Raw genomic sequence first — 27,887 nt, 5'->3', positions numbered from 1 at the left:
AGGAGAAACCTAATGCAGGACCATGGGGAGGGGAAGGGGGAAAGAGAGTTGGGGAGAGAGAGGGATACAAAACCTGAGAGACTACTGAATCCTGAAAATGAATCAAGGGTTGAAGGGGGAGGTGGAGGGGGAAAAGAGGTGGTGGTAATGGCGGAGGGCACTTGTGGGGAAGAGCACTGGGTGTTATATGGAAACCAATTTGACAATAAAATATTTTAAAAAAGCAGTTAACATGTTAATTGACAAAAAAATAAAAGAAAGAAAATTTTATAGCGTTAGCAAATTTCATGGAAATGTGACATGGAAAATTATAAAAATGTACCTACTTTTTTCATCAGCTTTGTCTTTTATTGCTATGGTATCATTACTCAGAGATACAGTCTGTGCATTCAGAATATCTGTTCTCATTCCAGGAAATTTTGGAGAAGAAATGAACCGGCCTTCATAAGAATATAAATAGATACCACCACCGTCTACAAGAAGAAAATGTCTATAAAAAAGAATAAAAATACATTCTCAAATAGAAGCTTACTATATTTTCATTTTTATATTAGAGAATGGTGCATTCTTCAGAAAAATCCAAGTGTAATATTTTTCCTTTGAAAATTTATGAACATTGCAAAAAACAATTCAAACAATAAAGAGAAAGCAAAAGAGCTCTTGCAATCCTATCTCTAAAGAGATAACTTATGGAAAAGTATGGATATATTATAATTTCAGTTTACTAAATCATTTATTTAAAAAATTTTTTAATGTTCCTTCATTTATTTTGAAAAGGAAAGGGAGAGCAAGGGAGGGGCAGAGAGGGGAAGAGAGAATCTTAGTCAGGCTCCATACTGTCAGCCTGACGTAGGGCTTGATCTCACAAAAAGGGAGCCCAAATCAGGAGTCAGGCGTTTAACTGACTCAGCCACCAAGGCACCCCAAGGCACTCATTCCTGATAGACATTTATCTTATTTCAAATTATTCACTGTTTTTCTTTTTTAACATTCATTTATTTTTGAGAGAAAGAGAGACAGAGCGTGAGCAGGGGAAGGGCAGAGAGAGATGGAAACACAGAACTCGAAGCAGGGTCCAGGCTTTGGGCTGTCTGCAGAGTTCTACCCAGGGCTTGAACTCACAAACCGTGATACCATGACCTGAGCTGAAGTTGGATGCCTAACGACTGAGCCACCCAGGTGCCCCTAAATTAGTCACTGTTTTAAAGAGTGTCTAGTGTATACATATCACTGTATGTCTATCTAATTTCCTTAGTATAACTTCTAGAAATGTAATAATTAGATGAAAGGGCATATACTTAGGCAATTTTATTTATTTTTTTATAAAATGTTTTATTTATTTTTTTATTTTGAGAGAGAGTGCACGTGAGCACACACGAGCAGGGAAGGGGCAGAGAGAGAGAATCCCAAGCAGGCTCCATCTGTCAACACAGAGCCCTACACAAGGCTTGAACCCATGAACCATGACCTGAGCCAAAATCAAGTCAGACACTCAACTGACTGAGCCACCCAGGCACTCCTATTTGAAAATTTTAATCTTTATTGTTAAACTGACCTTTGAAAGGCTGTAACAATTTACATTTATACCACTGCTATATTGGAGTGACTGTTTCCTCAATGCTGAACACAGTATTACTTCTTAAAATCTTAAGTTCAAAATTTTAGTATCCTTGATTCAAAACTATTTCTTGATTCAGGAATTGCTCATTGTTCTTTCTTGCCATGGAACAAATATATAGATTTTTTTAAATGTTTATTTTTGAGACAGAGAGAGACAGAGCATGAGTGGGGGAGGGGCAGAGAGAGACGCTTAACCAACTAAGCCACCCAGGCACCCCTAGATTTTAATTAAATTAACACTTGAGTATTGGTATATAGTTTATTTGATTGAAGGATTTGGCCCTTCCTTTACTCATTAGTGTATGAAAACAATATTTGTTAACGTTGACAAAACGAAACATATTAGTATACATTCTTTCTTCGTTTCCATACTAAAACCTTTTTCTCTCCTAAAAAAGACATTTTAAGTTTTTAACCTCCTTGTTAGTAAACAGGTTTCAAGGGGTAAACGCTTCTCAGGATAGAAATAAGACCAGCAAATAGGAAGTAAGTAAATTATTCTTTAACTGCCTAATCAATTATGCCATTAACAAATGCCTTTACTAAAAGCATATTCAATAAATATACTTGTAATATATAAATGAATAAACTTGGAACTACTCGAGTAAAAAGAATTTCAGATTCTTTTTTTAGATAGCTGACATCTTACCTTTTTAAGTGACAAAGATGTCTTTTTAATATTAAAAGTTTATGATATAACTAAATAAGTAATATATTTCAGTTTCATTAGGCGATGGTACAAAATTTGACACAATTTTCTTGATCACTCAAGGCCATCAATATGATGATCAAACTCTTCAGTAACTGTTTAACTGACAGCTTTGGTGCTCAGGAGAATCGTTGGTGCAAAAGAATAATGAAGCTATTCAGCTATACACTTCTGTGCTTCGAGTGTTCTCTATGCTGCTTGCCAGGCAGTCACTTTTCTTCTTGTCCTTGTGCCAGCCTCTAACAGCCCACGAACATTCCCCTTCTGGTTTGCTATTTACAAAAGGCTGTGGGCTAGAAAGCCTCATAACAACACTATTAAGAGACTGCCTAGGTGGTAGGTAAAGGAATAGGGAATAAAGCACATGGTTTTACCGCAAAGATTTCATGGGTAGCTACATTAGGTAACTGTGATTCTATTTTCAAACTTTATCCCAGGTTACATTGGATTGTAGCTTTCTAAGACGATTCAGTAGGATATCACTGTGCTTGATTGATGATAGTTTTCATGAAAAAGTGTGGGTTCTTGAGTCATTGCTATTCTGACTTTAGTTTGTGGGCCTGGTGTTTTGTCGTCCTGCATACACTGAAAGTGTGGGTAAAGAATGTTATTTTTCAAACTTCAGGTCACAGCCTAATAGTGGCTCATAAAACCAATGTGTTTCAACCAATATTTAAACGGAAAACAAGAACAGAGAGGCTCCTGGGTAGCTCAGTTGGCTAAGTGTCTGACTCCTGATTTTGGCTCAGGTCATGATCTTCCTGTTTGTGAGTTCATGTTGGGCTCTGCACTGGCAGTGAGGAGCTCGCTTGGGACTCTCTCTTCTCTCCTTCTCTCTGCCCTTTCCCTATTCTTGCTCTCTCAAAATAAATAAATAAACTTAAAAAAAAAAAAGAACAGAAGAGAAAATAAGGGGTCCTACAGTCAAAACAATCTCATAGAACTTACCTGTTTCCCTCTCATTCTTTCATGTCACTACTTCGATCTTGTAATAAATTTAGTTCCATGAATTTTAATAAATTAACATCTTTTAAATTTCTCAATTTAAATTTTTAGTGTAGTAAATGCTGATATATATATATAACCTACATATAACCCTCAAGAATTTCTTAGGAATGTAGAGAAATTCTGAGACCAAAAAGTTTCAGAACCACTGACCTAAGAGCTTATTCTCTTACTTTTTCTTCTTTAAAATAAAAAGAAACAGACTGATTCCAAATGACTAATATACCATTCTGTACATGACATGCTTTAAAGAGTGTTTTACTACTGTCTGAAATATTTCAACCCCAAATTCAATAGTTAAACAAGACAGACAAATTACCTTTCTGCCTGTAGAATTAAACTAACAGTTCCTTCTTTTAGATCAAATATAAGTGGTGTATTCCAGTTCTTCGTACTAAAAGACAAATAAAAAGGACATTTATTAACATTTAAAATACCAAATACTTTTTAACAAATAGATAGGTATTCATTTTAAATAGTGTCATCAGTATCACAGTGACTATTATTTCTATTATAGTACTTGGCACATTGTTCTGAAATCATTCACTTACATGTCTGTATCCCTGACTAGAAATCAAAGTCTATGTAAGTAGGAAGTATTCAAGAGTAAACATTCAATAAATAATTTATTCTAGATATCACAATATGTGTATTGAGGAATCCTAAGTGCAAGCTGTGTGATTTGGGCAAGTCATCTTACGTTTCTTTATCTGATAAACAGTAGCAGCATGGCATGGTGAAAAAAGGATGAATTTTTGGCTAGACAGATCAGGATTAGCAATCTAGTTTCACCACCTGTTGTCCATATGATCTTAATAAGCTCAACCTCCTAAGCATCAGTTTTCTTACTTGCAAACTGAGATAATGACGCCTCAGAGTGGCTAGCTAACTGCCTGTTACATAGTAGATAGTGAACATAGAGACACTATAATAACAATAACATTATGAACATGAGTATTTTTCCTTAAGTTTCCCAATGTCATTATTGGGCTGAACGATTTCTGTAAAGCATTCTATAAACTGTAAAATACTATATAAATGTAAGCAATGATCATGCTTATTGAATAAATGGATAAATAAATGAACAAACAACTCCTTTGGTTTTTATAGCATAATAGGATTCAAAAATAGGAAACGGGGAGAGAATATTTACAAACTGAAAGACCAATGCCAAACAATCAAAGTTGCCCAATTTAAAATGTTTTATCATTCCTATTTAGTCTCACTTCCTCTCAATTACTTTCATGGAATCAAGTCTTTAAATAAGATTAAGTCTCAGATTCAGAGCCAGAAATGGGGGGAAGGGAAAGATTGCAGTAAGTAGGCAGGCTGGTGGGAAATTAATATTGGTTAATGAAAGAGTCTGATACATATTTCAATAAATAAAGGCATGCACAAAGCAAAACAATGAATAAACTATTAATAATAACTAGGCCTGGGGTTCACAGGTATGATAAAAATTTGTACTTTTGAACATTAGAAAAAATATCATATTTTCCCATTAATTCTTCCAGGCTTGGCTGCTGTCCTAAGTTGCACATTCTGATTAGATTTATTACATTTTTATTAGATTTATTTATTTTTTGCAGATTTATACACAGTAAGAATTTTTAATAATTAATTATAGCAATTTTTATTGCTAATCAAACTGGATACCTTTGTCTTGCACATTACTAGGCTTAGGAATTCAAGACACTACTATACTTTATGTTTTTTGGTTCATTCATGTATCCAAAAACATTTACTGAGTACCTACTACATGCTGAACACTTGGTGTATATTTGTGAATACGACACATGTAGTCCCTATCTTCCATTTTATATTCAACAATTAAACTATAACCACCTAATGTTATAAGTATAAGCACAAAATGTAAAAGACAGTCCCTAACTATTCACAACTCTTGAAAGTATCAGAGTGGTTACATTAGTCTTCTGGATAGTTGAGAAGTCAGCTGGTGGCATGCAAGAGTCAGCTTGTACCAAGTGGTGTATTTTCAGGAGTTTTGTAAGCCAAGTATATTAACGCTATTATTGGAGCACCTGGGTAGCTCAGTCAGTTAAGCCTCTGGCTCTTGATTTTGGCTCAGGTCATGCTCTCACATTTCATGGGGTCGAACCCCACATCAGGTTTTGTGCTGACAGTGTGGACCCTGCTTGGGATTTTCTCTCTTCCCCTCTCTTTGTCCCTTCCCCACTGGTGCTCTCTCTCTCTCTCAAGTAAATAAACTTAAAAAAAAAAAGCTATTATTTAAAATTAAATTAACTTATAATAAGCAAATTATATTCAAAAACAATAATACTCCAAACTTATTACTTCCAGATTATTTTGTTACATTTTACTATAATCTACATACTTGAGATTATATACACCTGTTGTATCTATATGGTGGCAATTCCAAATGATGGTTTGCTACCGTGCATCTCTTTTCAATTCTGCCTTCAGTGACACCATAATGGTGGCTTGAAACTGCCCATGGTAAAAGTATTTACATTATAGAAACAGGCAAACACTGCAAATCAGGTTTGTTTGTTCATTTCCAGAAACCAGTTCAACACTTTTCAGCATATATTGAGTTGCACTTTCAAAAATACCATGTATATTGTTTTAGGCACAAGTTTCTTAGATGTACTGAATTATTCTCTGCTTTTGAATACAGGTAGATTGAATATATTTTCTTCCATCATTTCTGGACAACTCTGGATTATCATTATGAACACTCAGGATTACCTTGGGCTATGATATTAAGACTGAATATCTCCTTGCTCCTACTGAACATCTTTCAACCTGTTGTCAGGCCGCTAGCTTCCCGTTGCTGCCAGTGGTTAGGTGGGTGGGTTCTTTTCCTACTATTTATCAGCGGCCTCTCTAGATTATGAAATCAAGTTATACTAAATTCCTCAGAACTGTGAGTAAAGTAAGATAAACACTATCTCAGAGAATGTATTTTCTATTATAAAAATGATTGATGCACAAACTTTATTAGTTCTATTTTTAGTGTTTATAGCTCATTTTTAAACCACTTCTTGGTTGGGAGTTAAGTTTGGAATAAGTGGGGTTTTAAGAAACTTAAGTTTAAACCAAACCATGTTGATGTGAAAGCCTGAAAAAATTCCTCATCATAAACAAAACTCTGGATTTTTAAGAAATGCAAGATGCTTACGAGAACACATAACATTGAAGAGATGTTGAAACAACTAAGTGTGCATAGTTCAAAGATGCTTTAATGACTCTATCACGGAATTCCAGTAAATCCACTGCATCATTAAGAACATTACGAACCTAAGAAAGGAAAAATAAAATACCAACAAAAAACATTAAAATACATTAAAATTTTAATTAGGGAAGTTAGTAAGATTTTGAAGCATAAAGAAAATCAGTGCATGCTGGTTTACCCAATCATACAAAAAGGAAGAATTCAATAAGCACTAAGCATAACATGACATATTTGGATATAAAAATCAACCAACATGGGCACCTGAGTAGTTTAGTCAGTTAAGGATCTGACTTGATTTCAGCTCAGGTCATGATCCTGTAGTTTAGGTCATGGAATAGAGCCCTGCATTTAGCTCAGTGCTGACAGTGTGGAGCCTGCTTAGGATTCTCCCTCTCCCTCTCTCTCTGCCCCTCCCCTCCTTGGGCATGCATGCATGCACGCAACACTCTCCCTCAAAATAAATAAATAAACATTAAAAAAATCAACCAAAAAAAGAAATACACAGAAAATGTCCTAGAAATACATAGAAATAAGCAGACTTCTAGCCGGAAAGCCAATTTAAATGGTCTAGCAATGGAGAAATAAGGTAAAAAATGCTGTAACATTGAGATACAGCAATATATATATGCATATATAGGCATATAGGAGTTGGCAAGAGACTGTATGATTTCTGCCTTAAACAGTCAAATTAACTTCTTAGGGATATGTTTTACTTTAAAATTTAAGTTCTAAAAAGAGAGATATAATAATTTTAAAAAATCATAATGAAGTAGGAGGTATTAGTAAAGAAACCAACTGCCTAGTGTATAAGCCAAGCTGCACAGAGGGGCATAAGTATTTCCACATGTAAAAAACACAGAGATAATGTATAAGAAAGCTAAGCACCAACTAACACAGATTTTACCTATGATAGTCAAACCGTTATAAAAGTAAGTAACAGAATAAAGTTTGCAAGGATTTTAACACTTGGCAGTATCAGCTAACAACCTTTAAATTAATGGACAATCTACAACAAATTAAGAAAAATGCTGACCAAGTCATATTTATCTAATCTAATGTCAGTACCAGAATGGGTAGGACATTGTAAGAAGGGGTAAAAGCAGATAAAAAGATATTAATTGTACCTATAAGTTAGCATTTCTTAAATTCCCTTCAAAATGTTATCATTTTTATAAATATAATGTGACAATTATAGTATTAATGAAGAATTAATGGGTATGGAAAAAAGGAAAGATAAAGTCAAATTTCTTTTACATACTTCTTTAAAGCACTTCTACCTATAAGGCATATTGTATTTTTATTATCTGTTTCTCGACTCCCATACTCACCAGACTACAAAAACTGCTATCACCATGATGGAGATAGCAACATTACATATACATATATTCCTTGAAGAGCGATTTTACTTTTAGAATTCTATCACAAAGATAAATAAGCAAAACTATGAAATAACATACACACACACTCACAGCTATTACTACATACAGCAGTAGTGATAACAGCAAAAGACTGGAAAGAGCCCTAGTGTCTGTCAAAAGGGGCAGATTGAATAAACTATGGTACGTACACACACACACACACACACACACACACACACACACACAGTGGAATAGTATACAGCTCCAAAAATGAATAAGATCTATGGAGTGATCTCCAGGATACGGTGTAAGGTGAAAAATGCAAAACACAAAACAATGTATATAGTAAAATACTTTTTATTTAATAAAGGGAAAGATATGAAGATATATGGATTTGTTTATGTTACAAAAACAAAACAAGGGGTGCCTGGCTGGTTCTGTCCGTTAAGTATCTGACTCTTAATTTTGGCTCAGGTCATGATACCAGGGTCATAGGATTGAGCCCTTGCTTAAGATTCTCTCTTTCTCTCTCTCCCTTCCTCTGACCTTCTCCTCTGCTCATGTGTGCTTACTCTCTCTCTAAAATAGAAAATAAAAGAAAAGAGAAAACAAAAAGCAAAACAAGACATCTAAAACAGTATTTAGTAACCTATTATATCAACAATATTGATGTTATTTAAAACTATATTTTGGGATATAGCTACACACACACACACACAGCACCACTAATGTCTTTAGAAACCTAAACTTTCCTATAAAAGAAAAGAGCTATAAACAAGAAATCAAGAGTAAAACTCCGTAATCTTAAATTTGAACTTGAGGTATATACTCATGATGTATTTTTATCTGTCAAAAACAAATATATTTTGGAGCTTTGGGCTGACTAAGTTGGAGGAGCATGCAATTCTTGATCTCAGGGTCATGAGTTTGAACCCCACCTTGAATGTACAGATTACTAAAAAAAAATACATTTAATCTACAAGTGATTATCAAACCAGCAGCAAGGAGCACACCCAGCACACACCTGGATCATGGTATCTAGATAACATTTTCCTCCCAAAAGGAGCATGTCCTTCTTGGAAAAAATTGTGACTCCAAGTCTGGCACAAGAAATCTATGAGAAGCCTATAATATCTTATCAGAAATGCAAGCAAGTTATTGAAATCATCTCAAACGAACACAGGACCCAATTGGCCTAAGATGGGACCGTTTGAGCACTAAAGAGAACAATGACTGCAAGGGATTGAAACACATCAAAAATGTTAAAATCTGTAAGCTTACAATGATAACATCAACAACAATAACAATAACAAGACTCACTGAGAAATCAACTCCTATCTGAAGAATGGTAAATATAGAAAAAACTTCAGAACTGTCTCAACTCAAGGTAACCAAATGGTTGAAAGGGCGAATGTCTTACAGAAGAACTTTAGCTAGTAAGTGCAGAAGAAATGATAGAATTACAAGACTGCCATTTTGCAAGTCCCCATGAAACATGGTTTTAGATAAGCATTATCAATGGCTGCTAAAAATATTAAAGTAAAAGCCTAATGGGCCTTTCAGGTTTGTTTTTTTGTTTTACGATAGATGAAGCAAACTTACAACACCTGAACACACTGATTAATACTAACCACTAAAAGAGAGAGAAGTGGACACATGTGTCTCCTGATGTGATTCAAAAGGAAGTCCCCAGCAGTACCTACAGAGGGTTCTTTATACTTATCAAGGTTCTCAGTCATCTAATCACCAGGCTATAGGAAATACAGAGCCTAGATGAACAGGTTAAATGGAATCATCCCATTTCAGATGCATTCAGGAAACAGAATGGATGCAAACAGGAAAATGTGAAAATTTCAGCAGAACAAACTACCTGGTTTCTTAAATAAACAGAAAAATGAGGAGAAATTGCTTCAGATTTAAACAGACTGAGGCGACAAATGAACTAAATACAGTGTAGAACTTTGTTTCCTGATAAAACAAACCAACTATCTAAATATATATTTAGAAAATAATTGGAGAAGTAGGACCTGTTATCACAGAAAGATATATGTAGGAAACAACTGGAGAAATGTGAAATGCTCCCATGGTTATGTCAAAATAAACTTTCATGTTTTAGATATTTTTTTGAAAGTCTTAATAAAAAAGAGTGATGCTGGGTTAATGTTTAAAAAAAGACACTGGTATGTTTGCTTCACTCTTCAATGAGTGGGGGAAATGACTGCAAAATGAGGAGTAGTCTGATGGTAGGTGCTATAAAGGAGCTGGAGTTGTTTTGGGAGGAAGAAATTACTGTGGTCTGAAATCAGCAATGATGAATAAGGAAGACGACCACCCAATCTCCAGACCCAGTAATACACGTCAGAAAGAAGAAAAACACTTCTACCTAAGAAGGCTGTGGGAGCAACAGTGGTCTCAGGAATCAGCCAGTTTTGACTTGGAACAAAAATGTGAAGAGTGCTTTCAATGAAAACACTGGCTTGAGTCTGCAAAGCCACACACATGTGCTGCAGGTTGCATACTGCTCGACTCCTGGGCTCAGGGAACGAGTCCCCTAGAACTGAGCAGGCCAATGACTGCAGATGGTGACTCTGTGAGTCTCCAAGGCCAAGGCTTTTTTTTAGGTCTTTCACAAAGGGGGAGACTACAACTACCTTACAGATCCCCATGCTCTAATTTTAAGGAGACCTAGGTCAGCACACTTGTCTCACATCAAGTACTTTTAGTTCCATTAGCCAGAGAGCCACTCTCCTCACTGCCTTTGCCTCGCTGCCTCTGGACCAGGAGTCAAGCAGATCAGAGACTTCACACTCTTCATTTTCGTTCCATCTCTGGACCACAGAGATGTTTCTCTTGTTTTGAGCCCTGATAAGTCTTTTTAAAACTTATTGTTAAATAGTGTATTAAGTAGACATGTATTACTGATCTCTTTGGAGTCACAGGTATGTCTCTTTCTTTTATTTTTTAAATTTTTTATTAATGTTTTTTATTTATTTTTGAGAGACAGAGACAGTGTGAGTAGGGGAGAGTCAGAGAGAGAGAGGGAGACACAGAATCTGAAGCAGGCTTCAGGCTCTGAGCTAGCTGTCAGCACTGAGCCTGATGTGGGGCTCAAACCCACGAACCGTGAGATCATGACCTGAGCCGAAGCCGGGTGCTTAACCGACGGAGCCACCCAGGTGCCCCCGGTATGTCTCTTTCTTACAAGTGTGAACTTATGACACCATCTTCACCAGAAGCAGAGGCTCCTAAGACTTTTTAAAGGTCCAAAATACCAACCTCTCCTAGAAATATTTTAAAGGTAATGGAAGAAAATGAAAGGGTTTTTTGTTGGTTTGTTTGTTTTAAGTAGGCTTTATGCCCAGTGCAGAGCCCAACACAGGGCTTATTAAACTCATGACCCAGGTATCAAAATTTAGACAGTTAACCAACTGAGCCACACAGACACATGAAATGAACGTTTTTAAAGGAAGTTATATGTTAGTTTCTTTATAGCAATATGATACACAGTGAAAAAACTGGCTGTTAATACAAGTTTAGGAAAATTCAATATTTAATAATACAACTGTATAGGCTTCTGCCATTATTCAAATCATAAACAGATTTCTTAAAATTCATGTTTGCCTAAAGCTTCACATGGAGGAACTCCCTTTTTTATGAATCTGGAACACTAGAACTTAAACAGGAATAAAACTTCCAAGCTATAATACCCAAATTAAAGACATTCTGATGATTGTGGTTATAATTTCAATACTATGGTGAATCCCACATCAGAAATGTCCTGTGCTGAATTTTAAAATACACCCATTTACTCTGTTCAATTCAGGGAAGTTCCAGGATAAACCTCTTAATACTTGTGTCACCTAACACCTCTACCTGACCACAATATTTAGACTCCTTAGATTGACATAAATCCAAAAATTCTGTTTCCACATTTGTAAAAAACTCATTTAATCCTATACACAGACATTTTGTTTTATATATACATCAGCTAATTTTATCCTCAAAATCAGTCTATTATTAACTCTTATCTTTACAAAAGAAAAAGTGACTAAAAATCAAATAATCTTGAATTACAGCAACTATTAGTAGCCAAAGCTGTGCCCCTTGCTAAACTGAGTGTCAGGAGAGAGAGAGAAGTAAAGCTGAGACTTGAGAAATGCTTTATCTCCTTCGCCTGTACCTTCTCCCTTCTAGGTACTTCCTCCTAAGAAAGACATCAACTATCTCTTTCGGAAGGAATCATCCATTAAAATTCAGTCTGAAGGCAAGGGGAAGACAAGAAAACTTCTCACTCTAGATTATTGTACATAGAAAAGCTGAGGTCCAGGGAGACGGGTAAGGTAATGAAGTCTATTGCTGGGTAGCAACTGCCAGGTCAAGGCCTACATGTAATAATTAGATTCAACATAATCTCTGATTTCTGAATTAATGAAACACAAATCAACCAACTGTCCACCAAGCTTCTAAGGAAATTGTAAAAACTCTAAACCAGGCAACAAAAAATGTGATTGTTCAGTCCCTGTGACAATTTGTGACTCCACCTTATAATAAAACTAAATGGGTCACTGAAATGTACAGTCCCTAGAAAGGGAATTCTCCCAGGTGGGAGATCTTCCCAGAAAAGCATACCAGAGTGCTAAATTAACCAAGCAACTAGCTCCACTGCAAAGAACTGCAAAGAAAAAGAGTTCTCAGTACATTCCTGGCCAGCTGGACTTTAGCTATGGACCTGGTAATCAGTGTGTTGTTTTCCCTCTCCTCTTTTCCAAAGTGTTTTCATCGCAGCTATCCTGTCTTCTCTTCATTAGTGTAAGTTAGAAATATGGGGAGGGGGAGGATAATAATTAAAATTCACATTTATTTATAGTTTTCCAGACCAGAGATTTAGAACTGGATGGAATAAGTGGATGAGTCTAAGTTATCTTCTTCTAGGGAGGGATGGGTTTGTTTTCAATTGCATACAGAATAGCTGCATTCGTTAGTAGTGCATTTCTGAATTATACATATATGAAGAAGTGTAAGTATATCTGGTAGGTAGCTGGTAAGGTGGCTCTCAGTGATCTCCGCCTACTGTTATTCACATCAGTGTGGAAGTCTCTCCACTTGTGTATGGATAGGATCTGGTAGCTTCCTTCTAGTGAACAGAATATGGTAAAAGTGATGAGATGTTACTTCTGAGTTCAGGTTATAAAAATCTATGTCTAGATGGCTCAGTCAGTTGAACATCCAACTCTTGGTTTTGGCTCAGGTCATGATCTCATGGTTTTGTGGGTTCAAGCCCTGCAATGGGCTCTGTGCTGGCAGAGCAGAGCCTGCTTGGGATTCTTTCTCTCTCTCTCTGCCCCTCCCCCACTCAAACTGTCTGTTTCTCTCAAATAAATAAAATAAAAACTTAAAAAACAAAAGTATGACTTATGTCTTGCTCATACCCCCTCTGCCCCTTCTCATTTGTTTGCTCTGATAAAGCAAGTGGGCAGGTTGTAAGCTGCCCTATGGCTACATACAAGGAACTGTAGGTGGCCTCCAGTCAACAGTCTAGAAGAAACTGAGTCTCTCAGTTCAACATATCATAATAAACAGAATCCTGCCAATAGTCCTCCCCTAGTTGAGCCTCCAGATGGGACTAAAGCCCTGGCCAACGCTTTGATTGTAGTCTAGTGAGAAATTCTAAACCAGAAAACCTATCAAAGCCATGCCTGGATTCCTGACCCACAGACACTGAGAAATAACAAATGTTGCTGTTTTAATCCACTATGTTTTAGGGTGATTTATTATGCAACAATACATAACTAGTACAGTATGGTTGCTAAACATCCAAAGGATAAACCATAACGGATAAATATTGGTTTTTGTCTTCCCAGAATCAAATGCTCTTTTCTGGTAAATACGCCATCGTTTCCCCTTGAGGAACCATTCTCTCCATTATTCACAGTAACCAAGAGGTTTAGATGGGGTTGATTCATCCTTCCCCCCATCTCTCAACTCAATACACTCAACCTAGACTTGACACATGAGACCCAGTGCTGAGATTTCTGTTGGAATTACTGGGGAGAGAAAAAGAACTCTTCTTTATGGATTTGAAGTTGACAGAAATATCAAGGCCACTAAAGAGGGAGAAGTTTTATAAAAACAAAGGCAATACAGAGAAAAAGAAAGTTGAGAAAGAAAAAATTATGAAATCTTGTTGATATTTAAGCCTCTGAATCCAATAATTCCTCAAGTCAGTCCATTTCTTGACTTCATATAGAGAAATAAGCTTCATTCTTCATTGTTTACATTAAATCAATTTCAGGTGAATTTATGGGAAAAGAGATTTTGAACAGACTAATAATCTAGGAGGTTCCATGAAAACAGGGACCAAATTTGCTTTCATCACAATTATCTTTGCCATTGCCTAACCCAATGCCTGGCAAGTAGGGATCACTCAATACATTATTTATTGAATGAGTGTATAGAAGTATTTTAAGAAAAAACACTGAATAGGCCCAATTTAGCAAAAATGCAATACAAACATTTTATAACTGGGAAAGTAAAAATAATAAAAACAGTGTTCTAGTTCTAAAATTTTGAAAGATTATTTACAAACATTATTTTAAGTACAATTTGGATTAGATATATCATTTAAACAACTCCACTGTTCATTTTATCTCATGTAAAAATCCTCTAATCTCTAGGATGACTCCTTTTTATTATGTAGGAACTCCTCTTTCTAGATATATTCTCATCTTGGGGCATTTTTGAAATAAAAGCAAGAATTTATTTTAGCAATACTATTAGCTAACCTCCCCCAATGCACTAAAAGGATAAAATAATTATGTCCCCAAATCAACTGATTAGAACTTACAAGTCATTCTTTATCATATATAAAACACTTAAGTAATATTTTAGTCCCCAGGTTAATTAACAGAAATATCTATTTTATATAATATCACCTAGATCCAATAATTAATTTACAGGAAATACAGAAGACAGAGGAGTATGTCAAACCACACCAAAGAGAAACAATCAATACAGTCCAGACTGTGGGAAAGTCTGCTGGACAAACAATTTGGTTCCTTCAGCAAATAAACTGCAGGGTTGTAAAACCAGAGATAGAAGGGGAACCCACAGATTAAGAAACTTAGAAGACATGTCAACTAATTGCAACATATAAACCATTTTGGATCCTGATTTCAAAACAAACCTTAAAAAATTTTTTTTAATGTTTATTCTTTTTTGAGAGACAGAGATGGATCATGAACAGAGGTGGGTCAGAAAGAGACACAGAATCTAAAACAAGCTCGAGGCTCTGAGCTGTCAGCACAGAGCCCAACATGCAGCTCAAACCCATGAACCGTAAGATCATGACCTGAGCCAAGTCAGATGCTCAACCAACTGAGCCACCCAGGCACTCCCAAAATAAACTTTTAAAAATGTCACATGTGGGAAGCAGCTGAAAATTTGAACACTTCCTGAATATTGGATGATATTAAGGAATTATTATTTCTAAGGCACAATAATGGTATTGTGGTTATGTTAAAAGAGTCTATCTTTTAGTTGTATACTGAAAATTTCACAGATAAAATACGATACATGAAATGGCTTCAAAATAATTGGGGAAGGAGAAAAGTAGATATGGACATGTCTTGGGTAGGCTTGATCATGGGTTGGTTGTTAGGGCTGGGTGATGAGTACATAGTGATTCATCATACTATTCTGTATACTTCTGTGTACATATTAAATTCTCCATAATAGGGGCACATAGGTGGCTCAGTTGGTTAAGGGTCTGATTTCACCTCAGGTCATGATCTCATGATTTGTGAGTTCAAGCCCCACCTCCAGCTCTGTGCTGACAACTCAGAGCCTAGAGATTGTTTCTCTCTCTCACTCTGCGCCCCCCCCCCCCGCTCATGCTCTGTCTGTCTCTCTCTCAAAAATAAATAAACATTAAAAAAAAAATTCTCCATAAGAGGGAGGGAGACAAACCACAAGAGACTCTTAAAGACTGAAAACAAACTGAGGATTGATGGGGGTAGGGGAGAAAGGAAAATGGGTGATGGGCATGGAGGAGGGCACTTGTTGGGATGAGCACTGGGTGTTATATGGAAACCAACTTGCCAATAAACTATGTTAAAAAATTATCCATAATAAAATGTTTAAAATTTATAAAATAAGTAAACAGAACAAAGAAAAACTATAACATACCTAATTATTATGAATTTAGTGACCGTATTATCCAAATAAAAAAATCTGGATACTTAGGCTAAAGAATATTTGAGTAGATCTAGAAATTACAAGATACATGCTTCAAAATAATTACAATAGTCTGAATTCTGAATATGAAGACAGAGGCAATTGATCTAAATAGGAGGAAGAAGAGTTAGAAGGTCCAGTCCCCTTTCTCTGGCAGAGGGTGGGCCATTGGTACATTGTCTTTGGCCTCTTCCTCCTCTTTTTTGTCAACTACCTTTTAAAATATTTATTGACCATGCACTTGAGAGGCGCAGTTGGTTGAATATCCAACTCTTGATTTCAGCTCAGGTCATGATCCCAGGGTCATGAGATTGAGCCCTGTGTCGGACTCTGCACTGAGCATGGAGCCTGCTTAAGATTCTCTCATTCTGGGGCTCCTGGGTGGCTCAATTAAGCATCTGACTGTGGCTGAGGTCATAATCTAACATCACAGTTCATGAGTTCAAGCCCCATGTTGGGCTCTGTGCTGACAGCTCAGAGCCCAGAGCCCGCTTCAGATTCTCTATCTCCCTCTCTCTCTGTCCCTTCCCCACTCTCACTCTGTCTCTCTCAAAAATAAATAATCATTTAAAAAATTCTCTCATTCTCCCTCTGCCCTTCTACCCCAGTTGCACTCTCTCTCTTTCTCTAAAATAAATAAATTAAAAATTAAAAAATTTATTTGTTGAGCATTTATTATATGTAAGACACTGGGCTTGAGTGAAATATAGTATTGTGCACTTAAATTGAGTGCACTTAAAATACAGTATAGTGCATAGATAACCCCCTCTCACTGGAGTTCTCTGACCCAAACAACATTGCCCCCAACTTCCTACATCCCAACCTTCCTGTCTTTAAAAAAATTTTTTTTTAATGTTTATTTTTGAGTATGAGTGGAGAAGGGCAGAGAGAAGAGGGAGACACAGAATCCAAATCAGGCTCCACCCTCTGAGCCACCAGCACAGAGCCATACATGGGGCTCAAACCTATGAACTGTGAGACTGTGACCTGAGCTAAAGTCAGACACTCAACTAACTGAGCCATCTAAGCACCTCCCAGCTTTCCTGTCTTATTTCACTCTAAAAGTACCTGTTTTTTGCTTCCTAACTCCCAATAAGAACTTCCCACCATTTTCCCACTTTGGCTAGCCTTAGGTAATTCTTAAAACGAAAAAAAAAATTTTGGTAAACAAGTTAAATAAGCTCATACAATTATAAATTAATAAAATAATGTAACTCTGACAGTGACAGACAGGCTAGGCAAGACATGGGGTAAGCTCCAGGAGTTAAGTCTAATTTGTCGCAGCCTCTTCCTTCCTGAACTGAATCCAGATAGTCCCTAAATGCTTCAAGTTTCACCATTCCTGACTCAACCTCATAACCACAGAAGCTGTAAGCACTCAGGTTCTGTATCAGTGAAAGGTTCTTAACTTATGTCATGAAAACGTCACCGATGGCATTGGTGAAATATTTTTAATATGACTGAATTTTTATAAGCTTGATTTGAATACAATTAGTGAAGATAGTTCCATATTCTGTATAGTGAGCTAATGTGAAAAGAAGCAGGTTTAATCAACCATGGAACATAATCATACCTGCATGGTCCTTCGTTTAGTTAATGTTACTTGAAAATTTTTCCACTCCCAACGTTGTTCCACCACATGCGCAAACACAACATGCCCATTTCCACAGGCTCCAGCGATCTGAGTGCCATCAATTGACCATGCAATGTTAAATATGCTGCCGGTGTTGGGCTTTTCTAAAGCATATGACCACTGGGGAAGAAAGAATAAAAGAAAAATTGATTCACTGAAAAAAATATTTAAGGAAGTTTTAAATTGAGTATAGACTTTAAGATAATTTTTTGAAAAGAATGGTTTATCGTGGAATTAAGAAATGCTTTTCTTAATAAAATAATTGTGTACTGAACAGAATATACAGAATAATTTTTAAAGTACACTGTAGAATAATATAAGTGTATAAAATCTCTCAAGAACTGTAGAACACACTGTTTCCATTCACATTATTGCTTTTAAGTAAGAATACTGAATTGGTAAACACAAAGAGTCTGTAGGGGGAAAAAAAAGACAACTTACTGTTCTTAAGGACCTCCATAGTCCTTACACTAAAAGGTTGATTATAATATGTCAATAATTTTATGTGACTAAAAATTGAAACTAAACACACAATATAACTTAAGACATCTCTGACACACATTTTAAATCATGAAAACATAGGCTAGCGGACCTTTTTTTCTTGTTTTTGTTCTTTCAAAATGTATTAATATAACCTCTTCTAGAATCTACCTATATTTCTGAGAAAGTTATCTAAAGGTATCAATAAAATCAACTAGGACAAAGGAGGCTTATGTGTATGTGTGTGAGTAAGACAGAAAAAGCCTTTTAAAAGATGGCATAACATACATTCTTTCATTTTTCAGATGCAAAATATATATTTGCTAGAAGGATGACATATTTATTTGACTAAATTTATATACATTTTCTTTCCATTCTTCCAAGCTTACAGCTTAAAGTCAAACTGAGTCTTGATTTTTGTGTTGTTGGTTGCTCTTGAGTGTATATTTATTTTGTTGTACATTATTGTTGTTTCAAATATATTCATTATTAGCTATGGGCTCAGTGATAAAAAAAAATGTGGAGAAAATATAGAAAAAGATCCATTAATTCATACTACTATCAAAAAAACTTTAAATTTCTAATATACATATAATGTTCATATATACAATAAAAATTAATTAATTCATACTACTATCAAAAAAGATTTTAAATTTCTAATAAAGTTTATATACAATAAAAGTGTTGAATGACTCTTACTACTCACTGACACTTTTTCAACTCCCTTCCACTGTCCTTCAAACCTCTACCTGTTGCTTAAGTAAAAGGCACTATAAGAAAGTTATCAAGGAGGAGATAATGAACAAACTTTCCCTTCATCATCAGCATAAAAATGTAGAAACTTCCTTTTCTGAAATGAAGAAGAGTAAGTTCAACAAAGGAAAATATAAAATAGTTGAAGTCTTCTTTTTGAAAGTAAGTGAAGACATCAACAATACAAACAATCTACTTCTGGCAATAAAAAGAAATGAACTCATTTGTGTTTGAGAAACAGAATTATGATGTACTGCATGACTACTATTTTACGTAAAAATTAAGTGGTTGGTATAGACAATTGAAACTCAATTTGTTAATCTGTAATAACAGATTGAACTAGGCTTCAGGCACATCTATCATTCTAAATTTTGTTTTTACATTTATTTATTTCTGAGAGACAGAGAGAGACAAAGCACAAGTGGGCGAGGGGCAGAGAGAGAATGAGACACAGATTCTGAAGCAGGATCCAGGCTCTGAGCTGTCAGTATGGAACCCAATGTAGGGCTTGAACCCACAAACCATGAGATCATGACCTGAGCTTAAGTCAGACAGTTAACCAACAGAGCCACCCAGGTGCCCCCATCTGTCATTCTTAAACCTATTCTCATGGTGTAGATGCAACAGGGATCTTATTTTATTTTTTAAAAAAGTTTATTTACTTCTGAGAGAGAGAGAGACAGAGACAGAGAAACAGAGAGAGACAATCCCAAGCAGGCTGCGCACTATGGGCACAGAGCTCAAGGTGAAGCTCAAACTCACAAACCATGAGATCATGACCTGAGCTGAAATCAAGAGTTGGAGGCCTAACTCACTGAGCCACCTGGATGCCCCAGAGATCTGATTTTAAATTGTATTTTAAAACCACAGATTCATATTTTAAAACTATTTACTTTAAGGTATGATCTTAAACTACCCAAAGAACCAAATAAGCCAGAAAGAAACATCTTACTAAAATTAAACACAGCAAAATGTATCTAAGAACTCGTGAAGGCCTGATCGTAGCTAAGAGGAGAAAAGGGAAAGGAATGTTTAGATAATATTATCAGCACTCTATATTCCTCTGATTTCTTTCATAGTCCATATGGTACAACAAATATATAAAATCTGCACAACAGGGATGTCCATTCTCATCACTGTTGTTTAACATAGTGTTGAAAGTCCTAGCCACAACAGACAACAAAATGAAATAAAAGACATCCAAATTGGCAAAAAAGAAGTCAAACTTTCACTTTTTGCAGATAACATGATACTCTACATGGAAAACCTGAAAGACTCCACCAAAAAACTGCTAGAACTGATACATGAATTCAGCATGTATTCATCATGCAAAGTTGCAGGATATAAATTAATGTACAGAAATGGGTTGCATTTCTATATACCAATAACAAAGCAACACAAAGAGATTATCATGGAATTGATCCCATTTACAACTGCACCAAAAACCATAAAACATCTAGGAATAAACCTAACCAAAGAGGTCAAAGATCTGTATGCTGAAAACGATAAAAGCTTACCAAAGAAACTGAAGAAGACAAAGAAATTCAAAAACATTCCATACCCATGGACTGAAAGAACAAACATTATTAAAATATTGATACTACCAAAGCAATCTACATATTCAATGTAATCCCAATCAAAATAGCACCAGCATTCTTCACAGAGCTAGAACAAACAAACATACAATCATAAAATTTGTATGGAACCACAGAAGATCCCAAGTAGCCAAAGTAATGTTTGAAAAAGAAAACCAAAGCTGGAGGCATCCCAATCCCAGACTTTAGCCGATAACACAAAGCTGTCATCATCAAGACACTATCATAGATGTTTTATGGCACACAGACCAATTGAACAGAAGAGAGAACCCAGAACTGGACCCTCAAATGTATGGCCAACTAATCTTTGACAAAGCAGGAAAGAGCACCCTGTGTGTTCCAAAGAACACATCCAGATGGCCAACAGACACATGAAAAGATGCTCAACTTCACTCATCAGGGAAATACAAATCAAAACCACATTGAGACACTACCACCTCACACTAGTCAGAGTGGCTTAAATTAACAACTCAGGAAACAGCAGATGTTGGCGAGGATGCAGAGAAAGGGGAGCCCTCTTGCACTGTTGGGAATGCAAACTAGTGCAGCCACTCTGGGAAACAGTATGGGGGTTCCTTGAAAATTAAAAATAGAATTACCCTATGACCCAGCAATAGCACTACTAGGAGTTTATCCAAAGGATACAGGAGTGCTGATTCATAGGGGCACATGTACTCCAATGTTTATAGCAGCACTATCAACAAAAGCCAAATATATATATATATACACACACACATACATATATAAAATGGAATACTACTTGGTGATGAAAGAGAATGAAATCCTGCCATTTGTAACAATGTGGATGGAACTGAAGGGTATCATGCCAAGTGAAATAAGTCATTCAGAGAAAGACGACATATGTTTTCACTCATATGTGGAACTTGAGAAATTTAACAGAAGACCATAGAGGAAGGGAAGGAAACCTAAGTTACAGAGAGGGAGGCAAACCATGAGTGACTCTTAAATACAGTGACCAAACGGAGGGTGGATGGGGGTGGAGTTTGGGGGGTTGAGGAAAATGGGTGATGGGCACTGAGGAGGGCACTTGTTGGGATGAGCCCTGGGTGCTGTATGTAAATAATTAATCACAGAAATCTACTTCTGAAGCCAAGACTACATTGTATGTTAGCTAATTTGACAAGAAAGTATTAAAAAACAAAAGAAAAGAAAAACAACTTATGTTCAAATATTTATAGCCACATTATTTATAATAACCAAAAACCTGAAAAATGCAAATGCCAATCAAATGATGAATGGCGAAACAAAATATGTTATACCCATATAATATTTGGCAGTATTATTTTGGCAATAAAGAGGAATGAAGTAGGGTACCTGGCTGGCTGAGTAACTCTTGATCTCAGGATTGTGAGTTCAAGTCCCACATTGGCCTGGAGCTTACTTAAAAAAAAAAAAAAGGAAAAGAAGCAGCTGGGTGGCTCAGTCAGTTAAATGTTCGCTTCTTTAGTTTGGTTCAGGTCATGATAACTCAGTCCTTGGATTGAGCCCAGCACTGGGTGTGGAGCCTGCTTGAGATTCTCTCTCCCTTTCCTGCTGCCCCTCCCCTGCTTAGGCACATGCGCGTGCTCTCTCTCTTTCAAAAAAAGCAATGAAGCAATGAAACATGCTACAACATGGATGAACCTTGCAAACATTATGCTAAGTGAAAGAAGCCAGTCACAGAAGAACACATAATGTATCATTCCATTTAGAAGAAATACCCAGAAGAGAAAGTAAAAGAAGATTGGTGGTTACCACGAGACATGAGGAGGGGAATGGGAAGGACTGCTTAATGGGTAAGGGTTTCTTTTTGTGGTCAAGAAAATGTTCTGAAATTCTGAAATTGGAATAGTGAGTTGCACACCTCTACACTAAAAATGACTGAATTCTATACTTTAAAAGGGTGAACTTTATAACATGTAAAACATATCTCAATAAAATTGTCATTTTAAATGACAAGAATAAAATAGGCTTATAAACAAAAGAATTTAAAAAAGAAATTTTTAAACTCTTTGTAGTGTTGGTATGGCTATTCTGAGTATTTTCGTTGGTGCATTTAAGAACTGGGATTTTGGCTAGGTGAAAGGAGATACTAAAGTAAGACTGGTAAGTGTAAATAAAATCCTATGGTTTCTGTATTTGAATTGGAAGTATCAGTTTGAGTTCATGAAAAAAAAAATTCCTAGCCCCGTCCACAAAAAAGGCCTAGAAAAGCAATGATCAACTTAGTAACAGTGAGCACCCCTAACACTGGAGGGTTTTCTCTCAATACCATTGCCCATGTTTCCATGAAATAAACCTGGACACACTAAAGAAAAGATGGATAGGAGATGTGGGTCAGAAAAAATAAAGTATGAATTTGGAACTTTTTTGTCATACTTAGAAAACAAGGGAAGTGATCAAAGTCTATAAGATTCTGACAAAAAGACTGGCTAAAATTGGGTTAATTTGAGCATATTTATTGGAATACATCAACCAGTTAAAATTAGTGAGTTTGATATTTAACAATAACATTTATTTGTTGCATTTAGAGGCTACAAGGGAATCAACCGGTAAAATGAATGCCCATTTCCCTATTACTCAGCTTCCAGCAGTTACCAACTAATGGCTCATTCTTAGCTCATCTGTACCACCACCTACTTCTCCATGGCCTAGATTATTTTGAGCAAGTCCCTGACAGCATATCATTCCATCACTAAATATTTTAGTATATATCACTAAAAACACGAAGTCTTTTTTTAAACTTAACCTCAACAACATTAAACAATAATTAACAATAATTATCCAGTCACTGTTCTATTTTTGGAAACTAATAGTTAAAGAGAAATAATCAAGCATTTATCCTGCCTTATTATATGAACTATAACCCAGGGTAGCCAACAGTCAAGGAGATGTTTCTTTTGTACAACTATTGCAGTTAGATGAAGAAAGAAGGATTAGAATATTACTATTTTATGGGGCACCTGGGTGGCTCAGTCGGTTAAGGGTGTCCAACTTTGGCTCAAGTCATGACCTCATGGTTAGTGAGTTTGAGCCCCGTATTGGGCTCTGTACTAACAGTCCAGAGCCTGCTTTGGATTCTATGTCTCCCTCTCTCTTTGTCCCTCCCCCACTCCTACTCTGTCTCTCTCTTTCAAAAATAAACATTAAAAAAAGAATATTACCATTTTGCAGTTGTAAGTGAATTAGTAGGCCTACACAATGATCATCATTTGCTAATAGCATAAGAAAGACAATGAGACATTAAATGCTTCCTGCTGAAAGTATACAACAGCACCTATGAAGTTCTTACTTTTTTTCTTAGTATTTTTGCTTATTCTTTTCTTACCAAAAAATAAAAACCAAACCTGATTCTGATCAGGACCCTAGATCTAACTGCCAATTTACAGGAAACAAAGAAGATAGAGCAATACATTAGATGACACCATGAGACTACAGATGGCAAAATCTAGATGGTGGGAAATTACAAGACATGACCCAGTTTCTTCAACTACAGAAAATTACAAGGGGAAAAATGTGGAAGGGGAACTTACAGATCAGCCAATTACAATGGTTGTATCTTATTTGCATCTTAATTTCAACAAACTGAAAAAAAAAGAATTGGAAAAATTCGAACAGTGACTGGGTATTTGCTAGTATTAAGGAATTATTGTTAATTATTTTTAGGTTTAATAATGGTTTTGAGATTAGGTTAAAAGTCTTTGTGTTCTTAGTGATATACGGAAATATTTAGTGATGAAATGATAAGCTTTTAGGGATTTACTCAAAATAATCTTGGCCATGGAAAAATAGGTGGTAATACAGATAAGAATTAGTCATTAGTTGATAATTGCTAGAAACTGAGTGATGGAGGTTCATTATATAGTCATTCTCAAAAAGTGATCACTGGACCAGAAACTTAAGCACCATCTGGGAACTTGTAGGAAATGCAAATTTCTTGGCCCTACCCTACATCTACTGTATCAGAAAGACTGGAGTAGGGCCAGCAATCTATTTTAACAACACCTCTAAGCAATTCTATGCACACACAAGTTTGAAAATCAGTATTTTATGTTATTTTCCTACTGTATTATCTGAAAGTCTATAATAAAAACTAAATGAGGAAAAAATGAGGTGGATGAATGTGTAACAGGGAAAAACTTAGCATGTCTGACTCCATATACCTTGTATTTCCCTTGCTACTGTGACTTACAGCTTAGAAAGTTTGGCTTAGCCCTGCACTTAGCCATGTGACAGCTCAGGTTTGCAAAAACTGCTTTCTACCCAAAACCTACCACACCCAAGAAGATAAGGAAGTACATAACAGAAATGACTATGATGTATTTAAGATTTACAGAAACACCATGACCAGATTCCTGTATGCAAAGATCAACTGACCAAGAACAAAGAAGTTACGTGACCTTTCTCAGATGTCTGCTGATGTCAGTCATCTTTTAACTTCATCCTCCTTTCAACCTCCCCCTCTTCCTAACATAAAAAGATGTTCAAATCTTATGCTCTGGGGAGATGGTTCTTTGGGACAATAGTCCATCATCTCCTTGATCTGCTGACTTTCCAAAGTCGCTCTCCTTACCCCAATATCTAGCTCCTCAACTTACTGGCCTGTCATGTGGTGAGCAAAACAAGCTTGGACTTGGTAACAAATATAAGAAACCAAGTTTACACATAACTATGAGAAGCTTGATTAGTAGCTAAGACACAGGTCGTATAATTTTCTCAAGAGTTGGCAGATGAATTGGCAGAGAATTAACAGTAAGCCAGTTGCTAATGATAGTCTTAAACCAAATCACAGATTTTGCTTCTCTCCTAGAACAGTGGCTATATGTGAAAATGATATAGAGAATTTAAAAATATATACCCAGATCCCATCCCAAGAACTTCTGGATTTAATTAGTTGGAGTCTTGGATTTTGGTATCTTTTATAAAAGCATTCCAGATTATTCTAATTGCAAACAGAATTAAGAACCAGTGTCCTAACTTTCGAGTGCTTAAAAATCTCTGGAAGAGGGGTACCTCTTGGTTAAGCATCCAGCTTCGGCTCAGGTCATGATCTCATGGTTCGTGAGTTCGAGCCCCGTGTCGGGCTCTGTGCTGACAGCTAGCTCAGAGCCTGGAGTCTGCTTCCAATTCTGTGTTTCCCTCTCTCTCTGACCCTCCCCTGCTCATGCTGTCTCTCTCTGTCTCTCAAAAATAAATTTTTAAAAAAATCTCTGGAAGAGGGGTGCTTGGGTAGCTCAGTCCCTTGGGCATCCAACTCTTGATTTCAGCTCAAGTCATTATTCAAGGTTGTGAGAGGGAGCTCCATGTTGAGTTCTGAGTTGAGCGTGGAGCCTGATTGAGATTCTCTCTCTCTCCCTCTCTCTCTGCCCCTCCCCCACATGCTTGCTCGCTCACTCTCTCTCTCTCTCTCAAAATAAAAAGGAAAAAGGAAAAGGGAAAAAAAAAGAAAAAGATGAAGAATCTCCAGAAAAGCTGAGTACGTTTCCTGGCCCTCATGTTCCCAGAGGGTCAGGTTCAATGGGATGGGGTGGGGCCGATTAATTTGCATTTCTAACAAGATCACAGGCAATATAGATGCTGTGGGCCTGAGCATATCCTAAAGTAAGGAATAGTTTGATTAAATAAATAGACAAGTGTTAAGTGAGAGGAATATTTAAAAATTCATCTTCAGGGTTCTTATCACTAAATTAAATCTAGGGAGATTCCCTCATTTCTTTCTAGAGGTTGAAAGACTAATGTGAATCCAATATTCCATGGCGTATTTGAGGAAAAGAAGAGACTTAGAGTGTTAAAAGTCTCTTTAGAGCACAAATAATAAATAGTTTTTTTGACTTATCAATAATTATTAAATTATTTATGGACAAATTATTATATATAGACATATGGACATATATACAGATAAAATAACCTTATCTCCCAACCCCACCTCCCACATTTCATAACTATTAACTATTAATATAACTATTAAAGACCCATTCTCTCATGATTTGCTTGTATTTTTTTGTTGCTAGAGTCATCTAAAAAAAAAAATCACTTCTTAATTTTATTTTTTATTTTTTAAATAAATCAATTAATTTTTAAATAAAAGCATAAAAGTTTTTCTATCAGTTTTTTAAATTTTTTTAATGTTTATTTATTTTTCAGATAGAGAGACACAGAGTGTGAGCAGGGGAAGGGCAGAAAGAGAGGGAGACACAGAATCTGAAGCAGGCTCCAGGTTCTGAGCTGTCAGCACAGAGCCTGACATGGGGCTTGAACCCGCGAACTGTGAGATCATGACCTGAGCCGAAGTCAGCTGCTTAAACAACTGAGCCACCCAGGCGCCCCTCTAACAGTTTTTTTTCCTAACAGTTTTTTAAAAGTTTTTATTTCTTTACATTGAGAGAGACAGAGAGACAGAGTGTGCTCAAGTGGGGGTGGGGCAGAGAGAGGGAGAGAGAATCCGAAGCAGGCTCCACACCATCAGCACAGAGCCTGATGCGGGGCTCAAACTCATGAATTAAAAGAACATGACCTGAGCCAAAACCAAGATCCGGATGCTTAACCAACTGGGTCGCCCAAGCACCCCTAAAAATGTAAAAAATTAATGTAACTTAAGTATTATGGTATATATTCTTTGAAGTTTGTTTTTAGGGATAAGTTTCATGTTGCAGATTTTATTTTACTTATTTATTTAATAATTTATTGTCAAGTTAGCTAACATACAGTGTATACATTGTAGTCTTTGCTTTGGGAATTGATTTTCATGATTCATGAGTACCCAGTGATCATCCTAACAAATGCTCTTCTCAATGCCCATCACTCATTTTCCCCAGCCCCCCAAACTCCACCCCCATCCACCCTCAGTTTGTTCTCTGTATTTAAGAGTCACTCATGGTTTGCCTCCCTCTCTGTAACTTAGTTTTCCTTCCCATCCCCCATGGTCTTCTGTTAAGTTTCTCAAATTCCACATACGAGTGAAAACATATGTCGTCTTTCTCTGACTGACTTATTTCACTTGGCATGATACCCTTCAGTTCCATCCACATTGTTACAAATGGCAGGATTTCATTCTCTTTCATCACCAAGTAGTATTCCATTTTATATATGTATGTGTGTATATATATATATTTGGCTTTTGTTGATAGTGCTGCTATAAACATTGGAGTACATGTGCCCCTATGAATCAGCACTCCTGTATCCTTTGGATAAACTCCTAGTAGTGCTATTGCTGGGTCATAGGGTAATTCTATTTTTAATTTTCAAGGAACCCCCATACTGTTTCCCAGAGTGGCTGCACTAGTTT

At 36.3% G+C, this 27,887-nt stretch overlaps 1 protein-coding gene across 3 annotated transcripts in view; it reads right to left on the bottom strand.

The window, feature by feature from the left end:
• Positions 1-27,887, bottom strand: part of IFT80 (intraflagellar transport 80) — a 156,601-nt gene that overhangs the window by 57,594 nt on the left and 71,120 nt on the right. For all 3 annotated transcript variants that reach the window (XM_029939968.1, XM_029939966.1, XM_029939967.1), the window contains exons 10-13: positions 17,715-17,894; positions 6,498-6,616; positions 3,654-3,728; positions 327-490 (exon numbers count right to left, since the gene is read on the bottom strand). In XM_029939968.1, the coding sequence (XP_029795828.1) occupies positions 327-490; positions 3,654-3,728; positions 6,498-6,616; positions 17,715-17,894 (538 nt within the window). The remainder of the gene's footprint in view (positions 1-326; positions 491-3,653; positions 3,729-6,497; positions 6,617-17,714; positions 17,895-27,887) is intronic.

Source organism: Suricata suricatta, chromosome 5 (assembly GCF_006229205.1).
Source record: "Suricata suricatta isolate VVHF042 chromosome 5, meerkat_22Aug2017_6uvM2_HiC, whole genome shotgun sequence".
Classification (NCBI taxonomy): Eukaryota; Metazoa; Chordata; class Mammalia; order Carnivora; family Herpestidae; genus Suricata; species Suricata suricatta.
This window is presented reverse-complemented; position numbering and strand designations above follow the sequence as displayed.